The sequence below is a fragment of the Caloenas nicobarica genome, chromosome 1, assembly GCF_036013445.1.
Source record: "Caloenas nicobarica isolate bCalNic1 chromosome 1, bCalNic1.hap1, whole genome shotgun sequence".
Taxonomy (NCBI): Eukaryota; Metazoa; Chordata; class Aves; order Columbiformes; family Columbidae; genus Caloenas; species Caloenas nicobarica.
Genome location: NC_088245.1, coordinates 3464754 through 3490738, shown reverse-complemented (window position 1 = coordinate 3490738; position 25985 = coordinate 3464754). Strand labels below are relative to the sequence as shown.

Below are 25985 nucleotides of genomic sequence, written 5' to 3'. Positions count from 1 at the left end.
TTCACCACCCTCATTGTAAAAAATTTCTTCCTCATGTCTAACCTGAATCTCCCCTCCTTTAGTTTAAAACCATCACCCCTTGTCCTGTTGTAACAGGCCCTGCTAAAAAGTCCGTCCCCGTCTTTCTTATATGCTGCTCTGCTGCTAACTTCCCAGACCAGAGAAGGTCCTACACTGCTGCTCTCCATCACCGAGGGTCCTGCCCAACCCACCAGACCATATCTGAACACAGACAGGCATCTCTGGCCACTTCTAGCACCTGCTGATGACCTAGTAGTTAGTCTAAGTTTAGTAGTTTTGTGACCAAACACTTGACGCAGGCACAAATGCAGATGGTCCCCACACTTGCCTCCTCCATGAGCTAACTGAAGCCCCATCAGAGGTGACAGCTGCTGAAAGGACACACAAATGCATGCTGAAGCGTTGTTTCTACCAGCACAAAGAACAGAGGAGGTCAGTCCAGGTAACAAAGCAGGAGAGGATGATAACAAAACATAATGCTTACTGCTCCCCCCACACTATGTTTTCCTCGCCTAGAGAAGACTTGGAGCTATTTCATCACACTAGGCACCACCAGGCAGAAAGGCTGAGCAGACAGGCCTGAGCCCTGGCTGACATAAAGCCTTCGTGAGAGTATGCTCATTTTCAGGCGATGAGAATGGCAATGGGAAAGGTGATTTTTTTTGTCTTGAATGCGGAGTAGGTAAAGCTTTGGTTATTTGGATGGATTTAGCACTCAGGCTAAATCCATCCTCCCAGCTCATTAATATGCTGCTAGCAATGGAGAAGGGAAAACTATTCTGCTTAACAAACATTTGTTTCTGAGCATGGGCAATGCAGAACGAAGGTGTGTCATGCAGAAGATGACACCTATGGATAGACCAGTAGTTCTTGGCAATGAACATCATGAGCCAGTGCACACTCTGAACAGACAAGACGTCCTACATCCCACACGCCTGCTCTGGAGCTACTGCGACGAAGGAAGAATGGAGCCTTCCCCCAGCAAGTATCTCTTCTCAGAGATCCCAAAGCAGCAGCCCTAGACTGAAAGAAACTCAATTTTCCAAGTTCCCAAACTGAAACAGATTCAGACAAAATTTTTCAAGTCCCTGTTGGTGCCCAAAGTCTAAAAGATTGTCTGGCCACACAGATACCTTCTCTGTCTCTGTGGGCAAGAACTTAATATCATTGACCCTTTGCTAGAACCCGAGTGGGATGCAGTAAGGACACCACCAGCCATTCATTCATTAGTGCTCCCCTCCTAATTTCCCAAGAGACTACCTGTGGTGGCTCTGGATGAGCTGGGACACCAGTCTATGTGGGACTGGGCTGAGACTCACATGGAAATGTTCGTGCAGATTATTGAGAAACAATCAGGCAATGGCAACTTCTGATCCCAGCAGCTCTGGGTTGTCTTGCCCTGCCTGAGTAACCTAGAGGTAAAGGTCTTTTATTCTGTTATCAATTTAAATCGCCTTGAGCCAGCTAGTCCCCCAGGATTTATTCCAACATGAAAGGATTCAACCACTACTGAGAGAATAAGAAAAAGAAACCTTGAACTCCCAGAAGAACAAAGGACTCAAGATGTCTCAGATCAGTTTTGTTTGAAGCCTAGGAAAGTAAAGTCACAGCAAAGTTAAGAGGCTGAAACAAAGCAGCAGTGATTGGACATGCAGGCCTTGAAAGGCTGATTTCATTATCGCTGAAGAAACTCTATCACTCCAAAACCTGTCACCTGGAAGATGTCTGGCAGCTACACCTTGCACAACACCATTTAAGACCTTTCAAGGTGTGGGGCTAGTGGCCAGCTCATCTAGATATGGAGCTTTCGGAGCCTGGGTGATCAGCTTAATTCCAGCCCAAACTACTAGGGCCAAAATGATGGATCCCTAGGAGCCTGAACAAAATCAGTCTCTGCAGCTTTCTTGCAACATGTTGGGATCTCACCACATAAGGTACTGCTGTCATCCTTGGCTGCTGACTCGAGTAGCTTGAGGCAACAAAGATTAAACCTTGTGCTGAGGAACGTCACAAGAGATAGCGTGAACAACAGCAGCCTTAGGTTCCTCTGCATAGCATCCTGCATCTCTGCTCTGCATACTTAGTGCTGTAGCTGGAGTGGGGTGGAGTTCTTGGTGGCTTAAAAGGGAGACATTTCAACCCAAGATGATGAGAACTTGGAGCCTACTGAAATAACTCATGGTATCCCTCACTAGTCCTTCTAAAAGATAATTTCTAACCATGGTAATGTCCCTTGCCTGAAGTCCATGCCCAGCCAGAAACAAATCCCTCTCCCAGGGAAGTAAACAACTACGCTGTCTGCATGAAACACTTGCAGGGCACAGAGTCCCTTCAGACCTGCCCTTGGTTAGTCACAGCAAACAGGGAAGCCTCTTTCCACACTTTTAAATAGGTGATAACCAAGGCCAAAATGTCCTCCCATGGCAAATCTTTCCTCTGTACCAGGAAGGTAGCTGGGGAAGTTAGTGGACTCTGGAGAATGTCTTGCATCAGGCTGCCAGTCCTTCCCAATCCAGGTTGCACATACCTGGGTCTGTCAAATTGCATGGGCAGATTAAACCTGAGGAGGGGAGGGGCAAGGATTTATATTCCTCACCAATACATTGTACTGGGAGACGGAGATGTTGTTGGGATGCACAGTAAGCCGGACGCACTGCTTCATCTCCGAGGCGAATCTCCGAGGCTCGCTGGAGCGTTCACACCGCTCCTTCCTCGTGCACCTGGGCAAATGGGAACAGAGAGGGACAGAGTTAGCACAAAACTATGCTGTGATGATGAGGAGAACCCTGGGACATGAGTGGTTCCATCACCTTTCCACAGAATCACAAAATGTTTGGGGTTGGAAGGGACCTCTGGAGATCACCCAGTCCAACCCACCTGCTAACGCAGGGTCACCAGAGCAGATCACACAGGAAGGTGTCCAGACGGGTTTGAATGTCTCCAGAGAAGGAGACTCCACAACCTCTCTGGGCAGCCTGGTCCAGGCTCTGGCACCTCAAAGGGAAGAAGCTTCTCCTCATGAGTGGAACCATCATTTTGGATGGCAGGTCAACATTGTACCCTTTGGGACTGCACTCACCACAAAATCCTGCTCGTGCCCTGGAGTACTCTGACCAGTACTAGCAGCCATGGGATTGCTCAGCAGGCTGGAGAATTGCAAGGACACCATGGAAGGAGGAAGGGCGTTGGGTGAAAGCCACATCTCTTGGGTAGGATATACAGCTCTAGAGATGCTTTGTCTCTCTACCCCCATAGCTGGTATAGCGTAACCTTCCCTGGCAGCCCTGAAAACGGTCCTGTCCAAGGGCAGTGGGACGTCTTGCACAGAGATGTCCTTTTAGAGTAGTTCTGGTACTTCTGAGCTGCTGGTGCATCTGAGCTGCTGGAGGAAGGCAGACTTCCCGCTCATTGCCCATCAGCTGCTAATTAGTCCCAGGCAGGTTGAGGTTTTTTTGGCATCTGGTTTGAAACAGCCTGACTAGAGGTGCCGAAGTTTGAAATCTTAAAAACTGTAGTGCTCCCAATTAGTGAGAGATCAGTGAAATTGGTGGGTACACAGCACCTGGGCTGCACAAGCCTGTGAAGCTTTTACACCACGCACTAGTTATTCTTTGTGCTTTCAACGCTGTCACCATCTCTGGTCTCATCTGTCCAGTGTAAACACAACCCAGTAATATGAATTAGTAGCAGTGCACCCTGTTTCAATCCAGATTTGCATTTGCTTCGCATAAAACACATCTGTATTTTACTCCACATACACTGCCAAGGCCATCGCTTCAAGGAAGACGTCTGCCGAGAAATCCAGAGGGTTAATACAAAAGGACAGCTCCAACTGCATGCCAATTACCTTTTGCCATTAAACTAATGTTATGGACTCGCACAGGGTGTCTTCAATGGATTTTGTTATTAGCAGTGCAATTACCCCCCATTAAAATCAGCTATAAAGACTAAGTGCGGATGTTAAATTATTCACCCACTCCCAGACTTCGGAGTCTTGGTTGTGAGAGAACACGGGGGTTGCTGGAGGGTTCGCTCCAAGATCACCCCTCAATGCCCTTGCTCCCCGGAGCAGAGATTGTGCCTGTATTCACGGGGATTTGCAGACAGGGATCTAAGGCAACCCATGCAAAAGCAACCCAGTATATGCCTGATCCTGAATGTTATAAATCTTAGGGGCTAGCCTAAAACTTTAGGACTTGGTTTCTCTCTAGTGCTGAGACTAGATAAAATGGGCGCCCCAATTTCAAACTCTAATTGCTTCATATTTTTTTCGTAGAGGAAAGATTTGTATTTCCAGTGCAGGAATCATAAAGGGAGATCTCTGCCATTCTCAGTATGCTCTCGGTTTGCTTTGCAGATTTGAGAGAGCAAGAGCAGCACTGCAGCTCCCACTCTCAGTTCCCTTGGAGCCTTAATCCTATTAAGTCTCCTCTAGCGCTGCCACATGCTGGATCAGGAATTTTAAACGCGCAGTCTCCAGAGGGTTGGACGAATAGCCGGTTAACTACTCCCAAAACTGTTAAGTCCCCTATCATGGAATAAAAGCCATGGCAAAATGCTGACCTGAGATTTTTCTAAGCACCTCTACAAAACAAATAGGCACAGCAAACCCATCAAAGATCTGCAGGGCGTGAGAACTCCTCTCCTGAGAACAGCTTGGAAGGAAACCCCTTTGAGCTCAGTGTTAAAATACAAATGCCTGAATTCTTCAAGATGTCCTGCTACCTCCCATTTATTTCCTCCAGCTGTAGCATGACAGAAATATCTGGATTTTCAAAAATTAAATAGGCAGATACTTAGCCTCAGTTCAAGTGACAGCAGTGATGGAAGTGGTGGAGGTGGTAGATGCCCCATCCCTGGAGACATCCCAGGCCAGGCTGGATGGGGCTCTGAGCAACCTGAGCTGGGTGCAGATGTCCCTGCTCATGGCAGGGGGTTGGACTAGATGAGCTTTGAAGGTCTTTTCCAACCCAAACTACTCTACGATTCTATGACTCTAAGTGTAATAACACAGCAGGTTGAAAACACATCCAGCACAGGAGGGCAACACGTGGGTATAGGTTAAGCACCTAAGAACTTAGTTTGTATTCCAAATCTCACCACTGAGCAGGAATATAATAATCAACATATTATCTTTCTGTTTGCTGGTCATGCACATTTAAGATATGTAACTCTTCAGACCAAAAACTCACTCTATATTAGACTGATGTGTCTTACAGCCTTGATATCTATTGAAAGGTGCGTTGCTACCCAAACAATGAAAGGATGAAAAACCAAACCAAACTAAGCCTGGTTTTAATATAATGTTAAGTTTGCAATGTCAAGCTCTCAAGAATTAGGTACTGCCAGATGGAAAGTAGCTTCTGCACTCGCTTCTGCATTCTGCTCCCTGTACTGCAAGCCAGACTTTAATTAAAGGATCGCAGGTTATTATTCTTTTTTTTTCCATGGGTGACCTCAGATCTGTCACTTCCTAAGTTTTGATTTTGACTGTCTGACTTTTTCAATGCAATTTCTCAATTTAAAACAAAAGGAGGAAAATCCCCCAAACACCCAACTGTGCCTGGTGCTCGAGTTAGATGATGAGGGAGCTCTGCCGAGGTGAACCAAACCCAGCAGGGTTCAGGCTCTGGAGTCAACATCACAGACCCCGTCCTTGAGTTGGCAGCATAATTCATCCCAGGTAACTGATCCCAGCTGCTGCATAAGTCAAGACTAAAGGAATGGAGTCGCCTGCCAGTGGGTTTTACAGTTTTGTCCATGCAGAAAGGAGTGATGGGGGCTTTTCTCCAAGGCCTTTTGGTTTCCCCCATCTCCTCTGTCTTGACCACCTTATCTATCCAGAGCTGGAGCACGTGGAGCATCCTACGGGTCTGCCCAGCACCTGCAACTGAGGTTCTTCAGATGCAAAACGTGGTGGATTTTCAGGGAGGCTGAAAAAAAGCTGCAGACCTTCTCCTTCCAGTCTTTCTCTGCACTGCCAAAAATGTTCTGCCCTCCCCCAAAAGTGGGGGGAAGCAGCAAAGAAAATTGTTTCAGCATGTGCAGAGCAAAGTATTGGCCTCCAGCATCGGCCTCTCAAATCCCTGAATGGTGTTGGCTGAAACGCAGGAACAAACATGGCAAAGCACCCAGTCGATGAAGGCAGCTGCCCAGAGGGGACATCGCAACCCAAAAAGTAAGTTCAGCAAATTTTAAATACAGGCAAATGGGACTTTTAATAAGTACTTCCAGACACAAGTGCCTGCCTTAGAAAAGTGGTCACCTGGAAGGCAGCTGCCTGCAACGGCAGCTGGACCGTGAAAGGGATAATGAAATATCCCAGCCCCAGCTAATTATTTGTGTTGTCTCTGTCGAGAGTCAGCGTGTACTTTAGGCCCTGGGAAGATCGCTGTGACTCTGCCGCGCTCGCATCTGGTGCGTCTATTACAGCTTATGCAGAAAAAAAAAACAACCTTGTACTGCCAATAACTGTCTCGCTTTAATAAAATATCAGTAACTCTAACATGCTGGGTCTGTCAATATGCGGAGATCACTTTCCACTGCCATATAACCTAATTCAGTGCTATTCATGCTATAATTAGCTGGTGCGTAACTCCTACCCAGTGGCATCGCGTTACACTTAAGACACCTAAAAGAGCATATTACACTCCTGAACTTATTTGCATAAGATTATGGTGCAGACACGACGCTTCTCTGTACATCTTAATAACACCTGCTATTTCATTATCAGCTGCATCTCTAAGAATCGCAAGCATCCTGCTTCTGTCCAAACCATTAGCACAAACACTAAGAAACTGGTCCTACCACTGAACCATGAGGAATGTTATTTCCTCCTCATCTCCCATTAAGAATAAATACCGCTAACACCAACCCTCTGTTCACCATCCACTAACCAATTATTTTAATAGTGTTAAATTAATACTTTGCGCTTCTACAGCATCTCTCATCTGAGGATCTCAAAGGGCTTTGCCTGGAGCTAATTAAACTTCACAACACCTTTGTGAGGCTGAGACATTACCTTGCAGAAACAAAAGTGAGGCTTAGACACATGCCTGTCAGAGAGCAGAGCAAAGCCCAGGTCTCCTGAGGGTGAGATGAAGACCCTGGTTTGGAACCCAAAAGATCGTGGCTAAATCCCAGGTCTGCTATCCTGGATGTAAAGCAACCTGCTCAGGCCACGTTCTGTAAAGACCATCTGCAGCCGGGTAATGTGCTATTCCACCTCTGCAGCAAGATGCTGAGGGCTCTTCTGCCTTGCTAGGGCATGGTCGAACCAAGCCCAGACTCACTCGACCACCTCCAGTGTTTGTCCCTAAATGTCCAAGGTTAGGAGGGTTAATCTCGAGCCCAGAAAATTTTGGAGAGGCTGAGCACAGACCAAGAGGTCCATGGACCTGGACAAACCAGGTACAAGAAGGGTCAAGTGGGGCAGCTACAGAATCATAGAATAGTTTTGGTGGGAAGGGACCTTCAAAGCTCATCTAGTTCAACACCCCTGCCATGAGCAGGGACATCTGCACCAGCTCAGGTTGCTCAGAGCCCCGTCCAGCCTGGCCTGGGATGTCTCCAGGGATGGTTCATCCACCACCTCTCTGGCCAACCTGGGCCAGGCTCTCACCACCCTCATTATAAAAAATTTTCTCGTCATGTCTGGCCTGAATCTCCCCTCCTTTAGTTTAAAACCATCACCCCTTGTCCTATCACAACAGGCCCTGCTCAAAAGTTTGTCCCCATCTTTCTTACCAGCTCCTTTTACGTACAGAAAGGCTGCACTAAGGTCTCCCTGCAGCCTTCTCTTCTCCAGCTGAACAGCCCAACTCTCCCAGCCTGTCCTCCCAGCAGAGCTGTTCCAGCCTCGGGTCATTGCTGGGGCTCCTCTGGCCCCTCTCCAGCAGGTCCATGTGTGCCCTGTGCTGAGGACCCAGAGCTGGCCCAGCACTGCAGGGGGGTCTCACCAGAGCGGGCAGAGGGGCAGAATCCCCTCCCTCCACCTGCTGCCCACGCTCCTTGTGATGCAGCCCAAGATACAATTGGCCTCTGGGCTGCAAGCACACATTGCTGGGTCTTGTCCAATCTTTCATCCACCAGTAGTGCTCTACCTGCAAGCTCTTTGTTTTCGCTGCACACAGTGTGGAAAAAATATCATGCTACTGCAGGGTTGCCATCCTAACAGAAGGCATGTGTGCCACGTGCATGCTTTCGCTTGCCTTTGCCTCTCAGTGAAGACACATCTCTACCATCATGTTGTAGAAAAAATAACTCAGAGGTGCTCAGAGGTTGGCAGAGCTGCAGATGCTCTTAGGACCTGAGCCAGAGCATCCCTGCAGGTCTGCAGCTCCCATTTCTTGCACCAGGATGGAGACACGCACTGCACAGAGAGTTCTACAGACTAAAGTCTTCATCCCTCTGCCTGGTTAGTCATTAGGGACAAACTGCTTCACGGTCCCGTGAGCTACAGGCTTTTCCCTTAGTCATACCTGCCAGCAAGGCAGCCCTGAGTATCACTTGTGGAGAGAAATTAAATGCATTTAAAAGGCACAATGGCACTTGTGCCTGGCCTTTCTAGTTGTAATTATTTTCTAAGACATGCAAAACACTGATAAGATCATCCAGCGGGTTTTCTCTTATAATTTGGACTTGCAGGGTGGGAGGTGCTCAGCTGCTCCACAGACCCAGGCGGTGGCCCTGGGGCCACAAGGCTTTGGGAAAAGGTGGAAAGTTGTTCTGCTAATTCACACCATTAGCCAGATCTGGTGGTCTCTGCTGGAGATCAAACTAACTGACACCCTGGGTGGACTAAGTAGACAGAGACAAATAGTCCTGGGAGGAGAAAGCCAAACAGAAAGTTTCTGCAAATCCTTTTTCCTTTTTTTTTTTTCCCTTTTTTTTTTTTTTTTAAGGAGTTGGAAACAGTACAGTCAGAAAACCAGCATATACTCCTGACTAAATCTTTCCTTGTTTACATCCACAACTGTTGAAAAGCAAGATTTTGTTTCTCTGTTTTCTTTTCTTGTTGTTGTTCTTCTTCATTTTCCCAGAAGCAAATTTTATGACACACAAAAAAAGCCAGTTTTCTGGCAATGGAAAAGGTCTTTATCTGCAATTTTGTCAATTAAAAACAATTTTCAAGACAAAAGAGTGGTGATTTGATCTGATCAGAAATTGCTGCTCAGAACAGAGGGCCTTTATTTTTTTTTTTAAAAAAATGGCAATTAGCACATTATATGATATTTTATTCAGGATTAAAAAAAAAAAAAATCTTACCATTAGGAAAAAATTCCCAGAAATAAAATCCAAACAAATTAATCTTTTTTTTTCTGGAGAAACCTCACCATTTGATGCACAGCAGTTTTCTTTTGACTGCTTTTGCATTGCAAGACTCACAATCTGGCCGGTGATGTGGGTTTGCAGGGAAGAAGAGGGACATGAAGTAGCTGTATTTGATGCCAAAGGTAGGGAGGGAGTGACGTGAGAGACAGCTCAATAGTTTGGGTCAGCTCAGCAAAGTGAAATTACACCTTTCTGCCATCTCCAAACAGGTAATTTGTGGGCATGGCTGTTTTGCGAAAGGTTTTGACATTTCAGATTTCCTTTCTGATTCCAAAAGGTGACATTTCCTGCAGGGGACAAATTCACTCACCCTTTGACAGAATAATCACAGCCATCCTTTCCTTACACCTTCCCACCAGTGCTGGTGAACTCCAGGTGGCAGATGGCAACCAGTGCAGACCCCATTGACACGAGCAAGGACAGGCCACCAGGGCCAGATAGGATATTTTGATGGGACACAGGCTCCGTGTTGGGATCTCCATTTGCCTCTCCAACCTGTTCAACGCGAGGCATTTTGTTGTGGTGTGGGGTCACTCACACCAAGGTCCTCAGCTTGCGCAAGATGGAGATGTTGCCCCATCTCGTTCCTCATCCTTTCCCAGTTCTGTGGTTTTTTGCTTAGGCACAGTTTCCCGTGTTTTTCTCATGTCTCTTCAGCTCTTCCCCTTAAATTCATCCTGTTTTTTGGTCTTGCCGCCTTCTCAGGTTGTCTGTCTGTCTCCTTGATTCTTATCACCAGGGTTGTCATGTGTCTCCTAATCTCCTCATGACCCATCAAGAGAAAATAAGATATGGGGCAAGAGAACATGGGGTTGTATGGAGAAAGGATGGGGACATGGGGATTGAGGAGGAGGATGGGGACAAAGGGACCAGTGGCCAGCTTGCGCGTCCCAAACTCTCTATGAGGACAGAGATGTGCAGGGCTGGTGTGCACACCCACATGGTCAGAGCCACAAGGACCAACACCTCTTCCCATGATTCACGGTCTGATCTTTCTGCCACTTCCAGTGGTCTGCTTGCCCAAGCATGTTAGACAAATACATCCGAGGAGAAAGTTCAGGAGAAGGGTAGAGGGAATGAAGGGAAACTTTCAAGGAAATCTTATTCGCATCTCAATTTGAAGACCCAGATGGTCCCAGCCACCCTGGAGCAAGACAGGGCAAGAGGCAATGATTTTCCAATTTATTCCATCCCTTCATCTCCAAGGGAAAATCTGAGATATCCCAGCCCAGCAAGAGCTCATGGCGAGGCAGGCTGCACTTGCAAGTCGGTGGAAAGGGTCAAACTGAAGAGGTTCTCCGGTCCCCAGCTCAGCACAGACCAACAAATTAGGAATCTGAAATCTAGGGAGATACAGGCATGGCCCACTAGCAGCCCTCCTGGACTCCTAGGGGAAGGCACACTTTCTCAGAAATGAAATAACAGAAAGGATGGCTCTTCCTCGAAGTCTTTGGTCTTGTACCACTACCAGCATTTGTGTCCCAGGCAAAGCTGGGTCAGCCTACAGGGCCTGGGAGGTGATGATTTGGCAACATTTGGGTTTTCTGTTCCCTACACAAAGCCAGGCACCTTCTGGAAGAGGGTCAGCTGATGTCCCACTCATGTCCCCAGCCTGCCTTACTAGCACAAACATTGCACAGGGGATTGCCCAAGACTTCCTGTCCCTGCTCTGCCTGAGGTCCTTGCTCAGAGGCCAGAGGAGATGTCTACTCATCGCAGGGCCTGTTGAGATAGGACAAGGGGGGATGGTATTAAACTAAAGGAGGAGAGATTCAGGCTGGACATGAGGAAGAAATTTTTTACACTGAGAGTGGTAAAACACTGGCCCAGCTTCCCTAGAGAGGTGGTGGATGAACCATCCCTGGAGACATCCCAGGCCAGGCTGGACGGGGCTCTGAGCAACCTGAGCTGGGTGAAGATGTCCCTGCTCATGGCAGGGGTGGGACTGGATGAGCTTGGAAGTTCTCTTCCAACCCAAACTATTCTATATGATTTTGTACTCGAACACCAGCCAGGTTGGTCAGCGATGCCTTTTGCAAGGTGGTCAGCAGAGGGAGCTCAGTGGAAGCCAAGTGTAAACCCTCCTAATGGCATTTTCAGCCAGGGCTGGAGACAGGAGCCTGGGAAAGGGACTGCAGGACACAGAGAGTCATTCATTTCCAGGAGGCTCTGGAGATTCAAGCTATCTGGCTGTGATGGCCTGAATCAGCCTCATTAGTCTGGTCCCTCTTTCAGGACGGGATGCAATATGACAGCTTCATTTTTTATTAGGGAAAAGTTTTTGGTTTCCCAGTTGGAAAGAAGGACGAGACAAGAAAAGAGCAATTAAAGGGATCTGGGGACATAATAAGAGGTTTATTTTAGCCAAAGTCTGACCAAAGTGTAGAGCCAGCTTTATGTCTTCTGAGACGGTTTTATCGCAAGGGGGGAAGAAGGCTGGGGAAGGAGGGAGCAGGTGAAATTTGCCTTTCCCTCTGCCCGAACCAAAGCAATTTTCTGGCTGGAGTCAGGAAGAGGAAGGAGATTCAGTCCCACTCGCACGTAAAGTTTAAGGTCAGTTTTAGCAATGTTTTGACATTTCCAGGTTCCCTTGGGGTCCTAGGAATAGGAATGCCATAAATGTCGAGACGTAGACATAATTGACCTTAAACTTTATGTGGTGATGTGGCAAATAGCCATCCGTCCCTGTCTCTTCTTCCTGGCCTCCAGGTTGCTGAAATTTAGCTCTCCCTGGCATCGAGGAGTTAAATATTATCCACTGCCTGGGATACTCCATTCAGGACAGAAAGGCAGGAGATGCGGCAGGGAAAGAAGGACAAATCCAAGCTGAGATCATGCGCAGGATCATTCCCGGGAAAACTGTCCTGGAGATGAAAAGAGGGGAAGCTTTCTCAGCAAATTTATACGCACCAGAGGAAGGAGTTGAACCCTTGTTTTCATCTTTGGCTCTAACCAGAAACAGGCCCACCTCCCCAAGAAATCTGCTCTTTGGGCATCAAAGATGTACATTGGGCAAAGATGGGAAAAGGCCACTGGAGTGACCGGGGGAAGTCAAAGCAGTGTGGGGTTTTTTTTAAGTGGTGGTGTTTGGCAATTCGGGAAAGCTGAAATTCACTCTTTGGAGCTTTGCATCTTCCCAGGGCAATTTTTCAGGGACCACAAGCCACTAAAAGTTTCAGAGCACTAACCAAAGCTCGTTCCAACCCCTGCCCTTTTCTGTGTCCCAGCAGGAACAACCCTGGGGTGAAAGACCAGAAGTTTCCCCCATCCTTGGGCTGCAGTTTGGGGAGGGAAATGCCACCCTGCCAAAGCTGCTTCTTCCCCGCAATCCTGCCTGCCACCACCAACCCTGTCACTTCACCAAATAGACTGAGGATGCTAATTGCTCTGCCTGCTAATCTATTCTAATGCATGGTAATAGAAGCCGAGTTTCTGCCCTGATAACTCTCTCGGCTTATACTGCAGAACGGCAAACCCACCGCCTGCCCGTTATCTCTGTCCCCAGGTGGGATCCTCCCTCTATCGCAGCATTTGAATGAGCCCACCCCTGGAGCCCCGCGGGGTGTGGGTGCCAGGGATTTACTCCTCTGTCTCCCACCCTACAAAGCCAGGCACTCCATAAGCAGCATCCCTCCCCACTCCTTTGAGGGATTTCATGCCCCATCCCGTTATCCCCCTCCCCAAGTTTCCAGAGCTGCAGATTGTCTATGTTAATCTTGCCTGGAGGGGTCCTAGTTTGACCCATCAAATGCAACCAGCTCCCCCAGCTGTGAACAAAGGTTCGGAGGTGGCCCAAGGACCACACCAGCTCACACACCGCTGGGGTGCAGCCAAGGAGAAGTGATTTGTGTGTACACATGTGTGTGCCGCTGTAGGCAGATCCCTGATGAGCATTTTGATGGCTCATTCAAGCCTGAGATGAACGGGACCATTTTACATGCAAATCCCTGGAAACTTGGAGCCTTTGTCTGATGAAGAATTGGAAATTGTTTGCTGGCACAGGGGGAGGAGAGTGTGGAAATGAAGGAAGGGGTCTGTGGAAGGTGGTGTGGAAATTCAGCCGGTCCTGCTCAGCGTTACAGAAAGGCTCGGTTCCTCCCATGGCAGCCATTGTGTTCAGAGAGACCTCAAAAAGCCCCAACAAGCTCTGCAGCATCAGTCAGCCTCCAGGCCTGAACAATTTTGGGGTGAGGACTTAGCTCCAGGTGGGTCCCAGCCTCCGGCTGCAGGTGCATGTGGCACTTAAACTAAAGGAGGGGAGATTCAGGCTGGACATGAGGAAGAAATTTTTACAGTGAGGGTGGTGAAACACTGGCCCAGGTTGCCCAGAGCGGTGGTGGCTGAACCATCCCTGGAGACATCCCAGGCCAGGCTGGACGGGGCTCTGAGCAACCTGAGCTGGTGCAGATGTCCCTGCTCATGGCAGGGGGGGCACTGGGGGAGCTTTGAAGGTCCTTCCAACCGAAACTATTCTGTGATTTCAGCCTGGGGAACTCTACTTTCATTGTCTTCAGCTTCCATCGAGACCCATGCCATGAAGCTCAGCTGCCCTGACAAACAGTGGCATTTGCTAATTCCCATACGACACTGAGCACCTGAAGCAATGACCAGCAGCAATTGTGCTGGAAACCCACAGGTCTCTGGAAGAAACCAATTCCCCGCTGTAGAAGCAGTCTGAAAAACAGCCAACACATGTGTTTGGCATATGGGAGGACGGTTTAATCCTGCCTTCATCCACTGACCCTTTCTAACCTCCTGTAAGGGTCAAAGACACGAGGAAACGACATCTCTGAAGATGCAGGGTCTCTGCTATGCTGTCCCTTAAATCACAGCCCTCTCACTCCTTTTGTTGCTGAACTAACCAGGCACAACACAAGCCTGGAAGGCAAAGGCAGAAGGAGAATCTCAGAGCACAAAATCACAAGCAGCAGGCAGAACTCAAGCCAAAGGCACATATATGAGCTCTACTCAGTCCAAGGCACTGAGGTGGTCTGCGAGAAAGAAATCACAGGAATCTGCCTTGAACTGACTTTTGCCACCTGCTCATAAAAGACTGAGTTTGAAATGAAGGTGGAAAAACCCCTGAGGTTTCAGCTGAAGGCTACCTGAGTAATACAAGTTTTTGTTTCTGAGGAGGCAGTAAAATAATTTTCCCAGCACTGAATTCACTTACAGTCATTTTAAAGAAAATTTAAAAAGAAGAAAGCAAGAGAAAGAGAACAAGGTTCCTAGAAAAGGCAAGTAATTAATGAACAAAATTACTTTTTCCAGAGAGTATCCTATCATGGCGCTTCTTATTCATGCTAATAATATTTGTGAGTGTCTTCCCCAGAACCTGGGCAGATAACACCTACGCTTTCTCACGCTCCTACATGCTCTCCTCTCCATGGGCTGATGCAAATAATTTGTTCAAAGAGGATAAAGCTCTTTGTCCATGGCCTGATTCAGGTGCCTGGGAACATCATCTATGAAGTCTTCATGGGATCTTCTCTCGAGTAACTCCAGGGAAATATATTCGGTCTTTTCCCTATCATCACAACGCAAATGCCAAGTATCTGTTGGTGAAGATGATAAGAGGCGCCCATGCTCCCAGAAAGGTAAAATTTGGGGTATGTTGCTCAGAAATCAGAGCTAATCCAAATCAACAGTCCTGAGGTTTGCCCATGAATCGCTGCCAAGACTGCAGTGAGACCCAGGAGTCCTAAAAGATTGGTGGGAGGCTTTGGTGCCACTTCAGCCTCACCTCTTAAAGGACAAAGGGCAAACAAGGAGCACAGCATCTGTGTTCAAATATTGCAGGGAGGTTTGGGGAGCTGTGAGAAGTACACTGTAAGGGGTCCCCCATTTATACAGATACTGAACCACTGCCAGGCTCAGCCAGCATGTAATTTAATTGCTCTTTTGCTGTTAGCATCTGCTGTTCTGACTTGGAGAAGCATAGCAAGAAGAGAAAATATTTTCACAGGATAGACTCATGGGGCTTGAACACTGTTTATTGAAATCCCCCACCTCTAGAAACCTCTTACCCCAAATACTTTTACCCAGGAATGTGCAGGGACCCCACCGAGTTTCTCAAACCAGGCTCTCTCTCCCCACTGCTCCTTTCGACCTTCATCAGTATCTCCTTTGTCACGTCACTCTTCAGCTTTTCCCCTTCCCTCCTCCTGCCCATGTGCATCCATCCATCTGCCCATGTCCCCCGGCAGCAGAGCCACCAGACAATGACGTGTGCTGGAGCTCTGGTGTTTGCTGCTGGCAGAGACTCTTCTACCCTTCAGGCCAAAACTTTCCCCATGCTTTGCAGCAGTACAATTATTATAGAAGCCTGAAAAAAACCCAAGGGACAGCACAAAGAGATTTGCATCGAGTCCTCAATACTGCACAGTCCTCAAAAGGAAGGTCTCTGGCTGCCCTGTGGCTCCTGTTGGAGAAGAGAGACACTCTACACAGAGAGTTAAGCCTCACTGAGGAAAAATAAGGTGAGGAATGTCTTAGCCAATGCTTGGCTTTCTCTCAGGAGAAGCCATATGAGGAGCGGCTAAAGTCACTTGGCTTGTTCGGCCTGGAGAAGAGGAGACTGAGGGCAGAGCTCATGGGGCTGCAGCTTCCTCACAAGGGGAGCAGGAGGGACAGGGCTGAGCTCTTCTCTTTAGTGACCAACGACAGAACCTGAGGGAATGGCAGGAAGATGTGCCAGGGGAGGGTCAGTTGGACATGAGGAAAAGGTTCTTCACCCAGAGGGTGCTGGACACTGGAACAGGCTCCCCAGGGAGGTGTCACAGCCCCAAGCCTGACACAGTTCATGAAGAGACTGGGCAGTGTATTCACACACATGGTGTGAATTTCGGAGTTGTCCTATACAGGGACAGGAATTGCACTCAATGATCGTTGTTGGTCCCTTCCAGCTCAGGACATTCTATGATTCTATGAAATCACTGTGATGGGATTTGCTTCCTGAAGAAGACAGGTACCGATGCAATCTCGCCAGCCCCACTTGGACTATGAAGTTCCCAATCCATCTCTAGGGCATTTGTCTCTTCGGAGCAAAGAAAAAACACAGGTTGAGCTGGATGCCCGGCCTTCAACAGGTGAACTGTCTCATAGGTCATAAATAAAGGATAAAAAATGCCTACATAGTAGTTTTAAGGCTCTCATATGACTGATGCACAGGCTATCAGAGCTAGAGCTTCCCAGCTACCTAAGTCAGCATTTCACCCCAACACTGACCCAAATAGCAGTAAAACCCCTACTCAAAGTATGCCTCATCCTGACTTTCATAGCCCCTTCACATCATGCAGTAGAAAAAGGAATATGCAGGGCAGTGGAACAAGAGGAAGAAGAGAGCAAAACGGATTTTAATCTCAGTTTGCCCAAGCCTGCTCCAGTCAAAAAGTCAGCGAACAAGCTCAGTTCCCATCTCCCTAAGCCTCTTCTCCCTGATGAACATTAAGGGCCACAATCAGGCAGCCAGGTCTCCCTCTATAGTGGTTGTCCTCCCAGCAAGGACAGCAAGCTGGCTCTGGAGAGAAGATTGGAGTTGAGCAAAGGTACACCCAGAGCCAACCCATAAGAAGTAAGAGGCCCAGGACTTCAGACCGCCTTAGAAATGATCCCTACCTCATCCCTCTGCTGCTTTAAGCAAAAAGAGGTCCTCGGCTATTATTCTCCTAAAACATACAAGTTGCTCCAAGCCTGGTCTGGCTCATGCCACCAAGCCTGTCCCTCACACTGTGAGGCACAGGAAAACACTCCCTGACCTGCAACTTTGCTGGGGATCTCAGTTAATCCTCCAGCTGCAAGCAAAAGGCTGTCAGCACGTGATGTATGAATTTTCCCTCATCCATGCATGGCTGGAAGGGATGAGTTAAATGCTGAAAAATTGCCATGGTGCTATGAATGACCTCCGGCAGGCCAGGCTGTCAGACGCACTGCAACAGAGTCATTTATTATACATTCCAGGTGTCCATCTCCCACGCAGGCTTTCCTAGTTTCCTTCCCTTTAAAAGAGTGTCGTTTCTGGAGAAAACTCACATGGCGATTCTCTCTGGGCCATTCTGAGACTACTGGGTGTGCAGGATGGCCAGGTTGTGCTGGTGGCTGTGATGGGAGTCACCAAGAGAAGGTATTATTTCTTCTGGCTGTGACAGTGTAGAGCAATGCTCTGACACAGGCTGTGAAGCTGTGATCACAGAATCACAGAATCACACAGAATCACAGAATGTTGGGGATTGGAAGGGACCTCAAAAGATCATCTAGTCTAATCGCCCTTCCAGAGCAGGAACACCCAGATGAGGCTACACCAGAAGGTGTCCAGGCGGGTTTTGAATGTCTCCAGAGAAGGAGACTCCACAACCTCCCTGGTTCTGTCACCCTCACTGAGAAGAAGTTTCTTCTCATATTCAAGTGGAACTTCTTGTGTTCCAGTTTGCATCCATTTCCCCTTGTCTTACCATTGGTTGTCACCGAGAAGAGCCTGGCTCCATCCTCCTGACACTCATCCTTTACATATTTATAAACATTAATGAGGTCACCCCTCAGTCTCCTCTTCTCCAAGCTAAAGGGACACAGCTCCCTCAGCCTTTCCTCACACAGGAGATGCTCCACTCCCGTCATCATCTTCATTGCTCTGCACTGGACTCTCTCCAGCAGTTCCCTGTCCTTCTGGAACTGAGGGGCCCAGAACTGGACACAATATTCCAGATGTGGTCTCACTAGGGCAGAATAGAGGGGAAGGAGAACCTCTCTTGACCTACTAACCACCCCCCTTCTAATCCCCCCAGGTCCCACTGGCCTTCCTGGCCACAAGGGCCCAGTGCTGGCTCATGGTCACCCTGCTGTCCACCAGGACCCCCAGGTCCCTTTCCCCTACACTGCTCTCTAACAGGTCAGGTCATTCCCCAACTTATATTGGAACCTGGGGTTGTTGTGATAGTGTGGATCCTGTGTGGGTGGGCGATGGGAAAGGGCTGGGGATGCTGAAGAAGGTAGGAATTCAGGTGTAGTTTCATGGTGTTACCTCTCATGCATGATCCACACATATGAGACACTTTTTCTCCCACCATGTTAGTATGTGATGGACAGGAACCCAACTATATCTGCAAAGGGTAGGAGAGTCCCGCTAGACTTGAAGTCCTTCAGAATCAACCCTATAATGTCCAAGCCAAAATCCTGGATATAAACAATCCATCTTATGGGCTGGTTGCAGGACTCAGGGTTTTAGTTACATCTGGAAGGGAAACAATAGTCTGGCACTGTGCACTGCAGAAAAAGGCAGCAGAAATGGAGATTATGGTGTGTTTGTGCTCTTAGATGGGTTCTAAAACAGAGTAAGGATGCTTTGAGACAGCCTGGTTGGATCCAGACTCAGGCTTATGCTCTGCATGTAGACAGATGGTGACATAAAAAGGTCTAGGTTACATAAAGGGTAGACTTGGCAATAGGCTGAAGTGCATTAAGCCCCACTTAAATGATCCTGCTCCAAATTGCACAATTTGCTGAGGGAAATCTGAAGTCGGGACATCAGCTGGTGGGACAGGCTGTAGCATGCTCATCCTCACTTACCCTTAACCCACCAGAGAGTGTTCAGAGGAGGGCCAAGAAATTGGTGAAGGGTTTTCTCTGAGGGGAAGCCATAGGAGGAGTGGCTAAAATCACTTGGTTTGTTCAGCCTAAAGAAGATGAGACTGAGGGGAGACCTTATCACAGTCTACAGCTTTCTCACAAGGAGAGGAGGAGAGGCAGGTGCTGATCTCTCTGATGACCAATGATACGACCCAAGGGAATGGCAGGAAGATGTGCCAGGAGAGCTTTGGGTTGGACATTAGGAAGACGTTCTTCACTCAGAGAGTGCTGGACACTGGAACAGGCTCCGCAGGGAGGTGTCACGACCCCAAGCCCGACAGTGCTCAAGAAGAGACTGGACAATGTCCTCGGACACATGGTGTGAATTTTGCGGTTGTCTTGTGCAGGGACAGGAGTTGCACTCAATGATCCTTGTGGGTCCCTTCCAACTCAGGACATTCTGCGATTCTATGAGACAGCAAAAACCTTCACCACTCAGACACAATGTGGGTCTGGGCTCCACTTGTGCAAAGAGCTGCTGAGCTCAGGATGTCTCTGCTCCTGATCATGCAGACATCTCGGTGTTGGAGGAGGCTTGGACCAGTGTTTATCTCAGACTACAGATGTATCCTCAGGAGCGTGGGTAGGCTGGCAGAGCCAGGAGACAAAGGTGCTTGGTGCAGGCTCCAACCCACCCCTTCCCCTGCCTTCTACATCCCTGCAGCGCAGGGTGTTAAGCATCATTTGAATCTGGTGCAGCACATGAGGTGAAGGTGTTATTATTCAAGCCACTGGTTCCAATGAGATTATCCAGTCTAATGGAGCAGCTTGCATGGACCTCCTCTAAGCCTGAATTTTCACTGTCAGAGAATCCCCAGTCAAGTGGAAAATTAGAAGGAGAGGGGAAGAGGGGGTTGTGGAAGGGAGAATGGAGGGGATGATTAAGTTCTCTAGAAATTAATTCATAACTAGGGAAATGGAAATAATAACTCCCCAAGCCAAAGGACGATCCCCAGCAAACACATATCAATTTGGAAGCCAGCTTTGCTGCTGTTGCATCGTTTGCTTTCTAGCTCACGCTGCTTCATTGATTTAATTTTCCACCCAAGGTGTTGACTTTGTCCTCAGATTGTGGCTCCTGCTTTCAGAGCTCCCTCGATATCCCTGGCTGCCCAACCCACAGCACCCAGCGTTGGGCAGGTCCAATGGACACCACCAGATGGAAGTGAGGGTAGAGCTGCAGTAATGCACTGGGGAAGAGACTGAAGAAAAAGGGGAAAAAAAAAGTATGAAAGGAAGGATGTCATTTTTTAGTCCTCTTTTTTTTTTTTTTTTTTTTTTATTCCCCAGAAAGTGATCCCAGCACTCAACAGGTTTAGAAGCTCTTGTGTAAAGCATACATGCTGGCTTGATGGACCTCACAGGCAGCACCAGCCTCCTACACCCTGACATCAAAAGGTGCGTGTCTCTAAATCTGTCCTTGGTATATTGTGATCCCACACACTGTCCAAGGGCAAGACAGGATTTGGTCAAAGCCTCTAGACTGTCAAATCTGCAACAAGGATTTTGTTGGGTGAAACAGCTTCTAAACATAGTTGCATATTCAGTTCAGAGACAGCAGGGCTCACCTCCAGGGCATCACAGAATCATAGAATAGTTTGGGTGGGAAGGGACCTTCCAGGCTCATCCAGTCCAACCCCTGCCATGAGCAGGGACATCTGCACCAGCTCAGGTTGCTCAGAGCCCCGTCCAGCCTGGCCTGGGATGTCTCCAGGGATGGGGCATCCACCACCTCTCTGGCCAACATCGGCCAATTTTATCACCCCCAGCATAAATAATTTCTTCCTCATGTCCAGCCTGAATCTCTCCTCCTTTAGTTTAAAGCCATCACCCCTTATCCTATCGCAGCAGGCCCTGCTCAAAAGTCTGTCCCCATCTTTCTTATCGGCCCCTTTTAAGTCTGGAAAGGCCACACTAAGGTCTCCCAGGAGCCTTTTCTTCTCCAGGCTGAACGCCCCAACTCTCCCTGTCTGTCCTCATAGGAGAAGTGTTCCATCTCTCTGATAATTTAATAATAATAATAATAATAATAATAATAATAATAATAATAATAATAATTATTATTATTATTATTATTATTATTATTATTATTATTATTATTATTATTATTATTATTATTTAATAGCAGCATCATATATAGCAGCTTTGTCTACAATTGTGTGAGATATCCCACTGTAGGCTCATAAATGGCGTCCTCTGGCCTGACTCCCAACAAATCACGGCCTCCACTGCCAGACCTGTTGCCCAAGCACTGCATGGACCTGGGAAATGGCAAAAGAACAAAGCAGAACTTTTGGCCCCAAGATGGGGCATAACTGGATACCAGTTAATGAACAAAGAGGCTGGGACATGCAGGCTGAATTGCAGCAGGGGACAGTGGATCTCCAGCAGTGATGGGTTCCCGGGCACAGAGCTCCACTCAGCTGCTTGGCAGGGTTTGCACACACGTGCACAAACAACCGCCCCTAAACGGCCTTGAAACGCGGCTGGAGAGAGTTAACAATTGTTTACCTGATTCCCCAGTGCACTTCGGTAAAATGTTAGTGCTTCCCAGAGGCACGAAATATAATTTTGCCTTAAAGGTTAATAGTATTCTGCTCACTGAGGAAAGAAACGAGTGCTTGAAAAGCTCTTTCATTAGGATCCCAGCCCGCTGCACTTCAGATGGTACCCAGGGCTCTGACCACCACGGGGAGCTGGACTCTTCCAGCCCAAGTCTGCTCTCCCTCTCCTCCTGCCTGCAAAGCCAGCATCAGCGGCTCTGTTTGCAAGAAAGATCTCTTTCCAGAGGTTCAGAAGTTTCTAGCACTGAATTTAAATTAAAGGCAATACCCATGACCTCGGGCAAGAGAGAGACCCTTACTTATGAAATGCAAGTGATGTTTCACTGGGTTTTGGAGGAGTTTCTTGACATTGCTAACAATAAATGCACCAAAAGAGAGGGGAAAAAATAAGCCCAATCCTTGTAGCAGGAGGTAAAGCTGAGAGTCCTCTGCAACCAGAGAGTTCCCAGGAAAAACTGCCCTGAACAAGCCCCCATATCACTGGGTCACTGACCCTCTCCAAGCACACCCCAGCTCAGTAACATTTTGGGGTATGGTGCCCTCCTGCTGCAGAGGGGAGGATGCACCCACAGTTGCCAGGCTTTGACGAGGAAGCCATGACCTTCATGTGCTTTAAGCCTCTCCCAGAAGAAGAGGATGCTGGAAAACAAGGCTGCTCCTAGTTTATTTGTAAATATGCCAGGGGCTGTGATCCACTTGCTTTCTGCAACCACAGTGGCTTTAGCTCAGCTCTAGACCTTCCTCATCAGAGAATGTCTGGTCAGACAGACACTGCTTGGGTCCTCCTGGGGTGTGAGAAGCATCTCACAGCGTCTTGCTATTGTCTGTGTAACCTGTTTGAGGATGGGTTGTTCTGGTCCCTGGCTGGATCACAGTGTGCTGTGCATGGGCTTGCTCACATCCAGTCTGCCCCTGCTCATGGCAGGGGGTTGGACTAGATGACCTCTGAAGGGCCCTTCCAACCCAAACTACTCTATGATTCTGTGATTCTATAATTCTATGAACTGGGACTGACACTCGGATGCTGAGGGATGACGAGCTCTTGGTGTATCTCTCTTCAGACTCTCTTCTAAACATGGACTGGTAGGTCAGCTGCAGGGACATCATGCTGACCTGAGTGAATTCAAGCTTGTGTTTTAATGCGACTGTGCGAGTTTGCAACACAGTTGGACTCGATGAACTTGAGGGTCTTTTCCAACCAAAATGATTCTATGATTCCAACACACACAAGACCCAGAGGCCTTCTGCTTCGGTCTTGCTCCTGGTCTCTGCTGCACGCTGGTCCCAAAGCCCTGGCCTGGGTTTAGCATCAATCACGAAACTGCCTGACGGTTGCCCTTTGCCCAGCTGTTAGCCATGGACATAAAGGCAGAACAGTCACTGAGACAAATATAAAATACAGGGCTCTTCTCTAAACTCCGAGTCTCCAAGACTGATGCGGGATGCAACGCCAGCACGGTGTCTCCTGAGCCTCCCAGCAGATCCATCACCTCCCCTGATGGCTCAGGAGAGGATGTGAGCCATGAAAGGCAGCAGAAAGCTAATCCGTTTGCTGTATAAAACAGCCAATAATATGCAGGACATTTCCTATTAACCACCACACATCCAGACAATTACTCTGATTGATTCCAATCAGGCTTTACACCACGCTTTATCCATCAGCACAAAGCTTCGCTGCCTGTTAATATCATGGGGCAAACCATTCTTAATGGAGGCTGCCAAACAGGACAGCGTCAGCATTAGCAGTCACAAGAATTGATGAAGTAAATGCAGCGTTAGGATGGCTGGGGTTTGCAATTTCTCTATGGAAAGTGCAATAAAAAATCTATTAGAGCATCCACAGAACAGCAAGCTCACCAATAACTCTCCCTGTGTTCAGAATAAATTTCTAATCTGATGGAGAAGGCCAAAGAGATACCTTGAGAAATATGCCTTCTACAGCCAGGATTGTTATGAATGCATGATACTAACGTGATGGATGTCTGGGTAGATAGACAGACAGACAGACATGGACAGAGAGACAAATGATCTCCTTCATTCTCTGCCTGCCTTTTGTCTGGGACTGGGAAATTTTCCTTTCTCAACTCGAGCAGAAAGGCTGTCATCTTCGTGGTTGCTTTTCTTAAAATGTTTGCAGTAGGCACAGTGATCAAAAAAGAAGGCTGTTGAATGTAAGAAACACAGAGGTATCCATGAAATTTAGAGGCATTAACCAACTATTACCTCCTGCAGAAGCGGAGGAAAATTATTTTTGCCCTTCTTCTTAGCCATGATGCAAAAAATCACTGTGCAGCAGAAAATAAGGATGCACGAGGAGGATGATGTGAGCCAGAAGCAGCAAGAAAAACTGAACTAGGAACAGCCATAAAGAGGCTGTGGCCACAGATACATGACAAGTGTGTGAAAGAGAGATCAGTATGGAGCAGAAATCATCCACAGAGCTCCTGTTGGCATAAAAACATATGGATATGAGTTTGTGGAGCACTTGAATACAGTTAACGTGTGAGGTGTGTGTGTGTGTACACACACAATGTATATACAGTTATCTATCTAGACAGAAGAGAATAAGTCCTCAAGCCCCAGAAGTGAAACGAGACCCCGCTGAAGAGGGCGAGGAAGCCAAGTACCCATGGGAGATTCTGCAGGGCGAGGGCAAGTAGGACCTTCCTTGGGACGGAGGAGATGGCCGAGCCATTCCAACAACCACTGCTGAAGACATTAGAGACTTTCCAACCCCAGCAAACACAACCTCTCTCCACGAAACCAGCGAATTAATGACACAGTAGGTCCAGCCTAAATGTTTTGGCTGTATGTGCCAGTTCCACCAACACGGGTATCTACTGATTATTCAACCAGAAAATCTGAAATTAGGACATGTGTCCCAAGTCACTCACTCCTCTCTGTGTATGTTCTTCAAGCATCTTCTACAGGCTATTTTCCAGCCCTCTCTTACACGCCTTATTGATGTGTTTCTGCCTCTTCTGTTAGGAAGAGCACTGCACAAGCAAATGAATCCCTGTGTCAGGGATTTCCCTGACGGCAGTCTTGGGTGACAGGTCATTGCCAGTTTACTTCCGATGAGCCACACCACAGAATCCTTGTCCCACACTGGTCCTGCCCCCACTCACCTGTTAATTGCTTAACCTGCAGTATGTGGCTTTATCTACTTTGGCCATAATGATGAAACATTCCTGCATGCACAACTTGCTATTCAATAGGACTTTATTCAGACTTATGGGCAGACAGCTGGTAGCTGGGGAGTTGTTCTTGCTCATCCCATGGCCGAATGTGTTCCAGCATGGGTTAAAATCTCGGTAGCACTGTATCTTCTTGTATTTTGAGGTCACGAGAACTACAAATTACCAGTATTACTGTAAACTAGACCTCAATATCCAGTGGAGGCTTGTAATTGCCTCTTGAAACTGTCTTCCCCCAACACCAACTTTCTGATTACTTTTCTCTCTGACTTTATAAGTTTTCCCCGTATTTTTTTCTTTCTCAGTAGAAAAAAAAATACCAAACACTTCCAAAATGCTATCCATAGCATGCATGCAAAATACCTTTGACCAAAGCCCTAGGTTATTTTATCAGATGTCCAAGAGAAAGAGGAATGGCAAACAGCCCAGAGCACTGATTGGAAAAACTGGTTCAGCTTATTAATTTGAACACCTGGCATTTTCTGTCCTGTGCAGTAAGGTTCATAATATGGATTCCAAATAATTAGAAGAAGGTCATGGGCAGGTACAGACCTTCTGCCTTCACTGAAGCAGCCGGTTCAGGCATGCCGGGTGGGGAATGCTGACCTCAGATGTACGTGGAGGCCTCATTTCTAGTCAATGATTCAATATCTAATTAAATTATGCGCAGCACCCATGTAGTGATTTGTTGGCGTCGCTCTGAAGAATCATCAGTTGGACCAGCTCTTTATGAGAGAGCAAATCCCTGTTCCCACCCAGCAATGTCCTAATCTGCAAACAGCCCCTGAAATAAAAATGTTTCTCTTGTGTTTCTGTAATAACCTTGAACTCTTCCCTCTGATTTCATGGATACACTGATGTTTAGAGGAAAGAATTAGGGATTTCTGTCTGTGGCCTTGCAGAGGAAGAAAAGGATGAACTCAGAAGATTAGCCAGACACAGACAGCCCTAGTTCCTTCCCTAGACACAAGACACATACTCTGCAAGATTCAAAGTAGAAATCAGTATACCAGCTGAGTGATAGTTCCAGTTTGCAATGACACATATATGGACTCAGGTGGAGGTGGGGGGAGACAGAGGTAGAGCCACCAATTTATTTAAAAACTTAACTCCTATGGAGCAATAAATGTGGTGCATCTTGAGAAACATGCTCCAGCCAGGGAGCTTTTCTTGTAACATGGGATCAAAGTCTGTGCTACCAGTTACAGGGATGCTAGGGTGCTGAGTGATGCAGTCAGTGCCTATTTCT

General features: G+C 47.7%; 1 protein-coding gene across 2 annotated transcripts in view; it reads right to left on the bottom strand.

Moving 5' to 3' along the window:
• The window catches only part of PLXNA4 (plexin A4), a 498451-nt gene that overhangs the window by 118581 nt on the left and 353885 nt on the right, over positions 1–25985 (bottom strand). For both annotated transcript variants that reach the window (XM_065626967.1, XM_065626969.1), the window contains exon 6: positions 2618–2741. In XM_065626967.1, coding sequence (XP_065483039.1) covers positions 2618–2741 — 124 coding nt within the window. The remainder of the gene's footprint in view (positions 1–2617; positions 2742–25985) is intronic.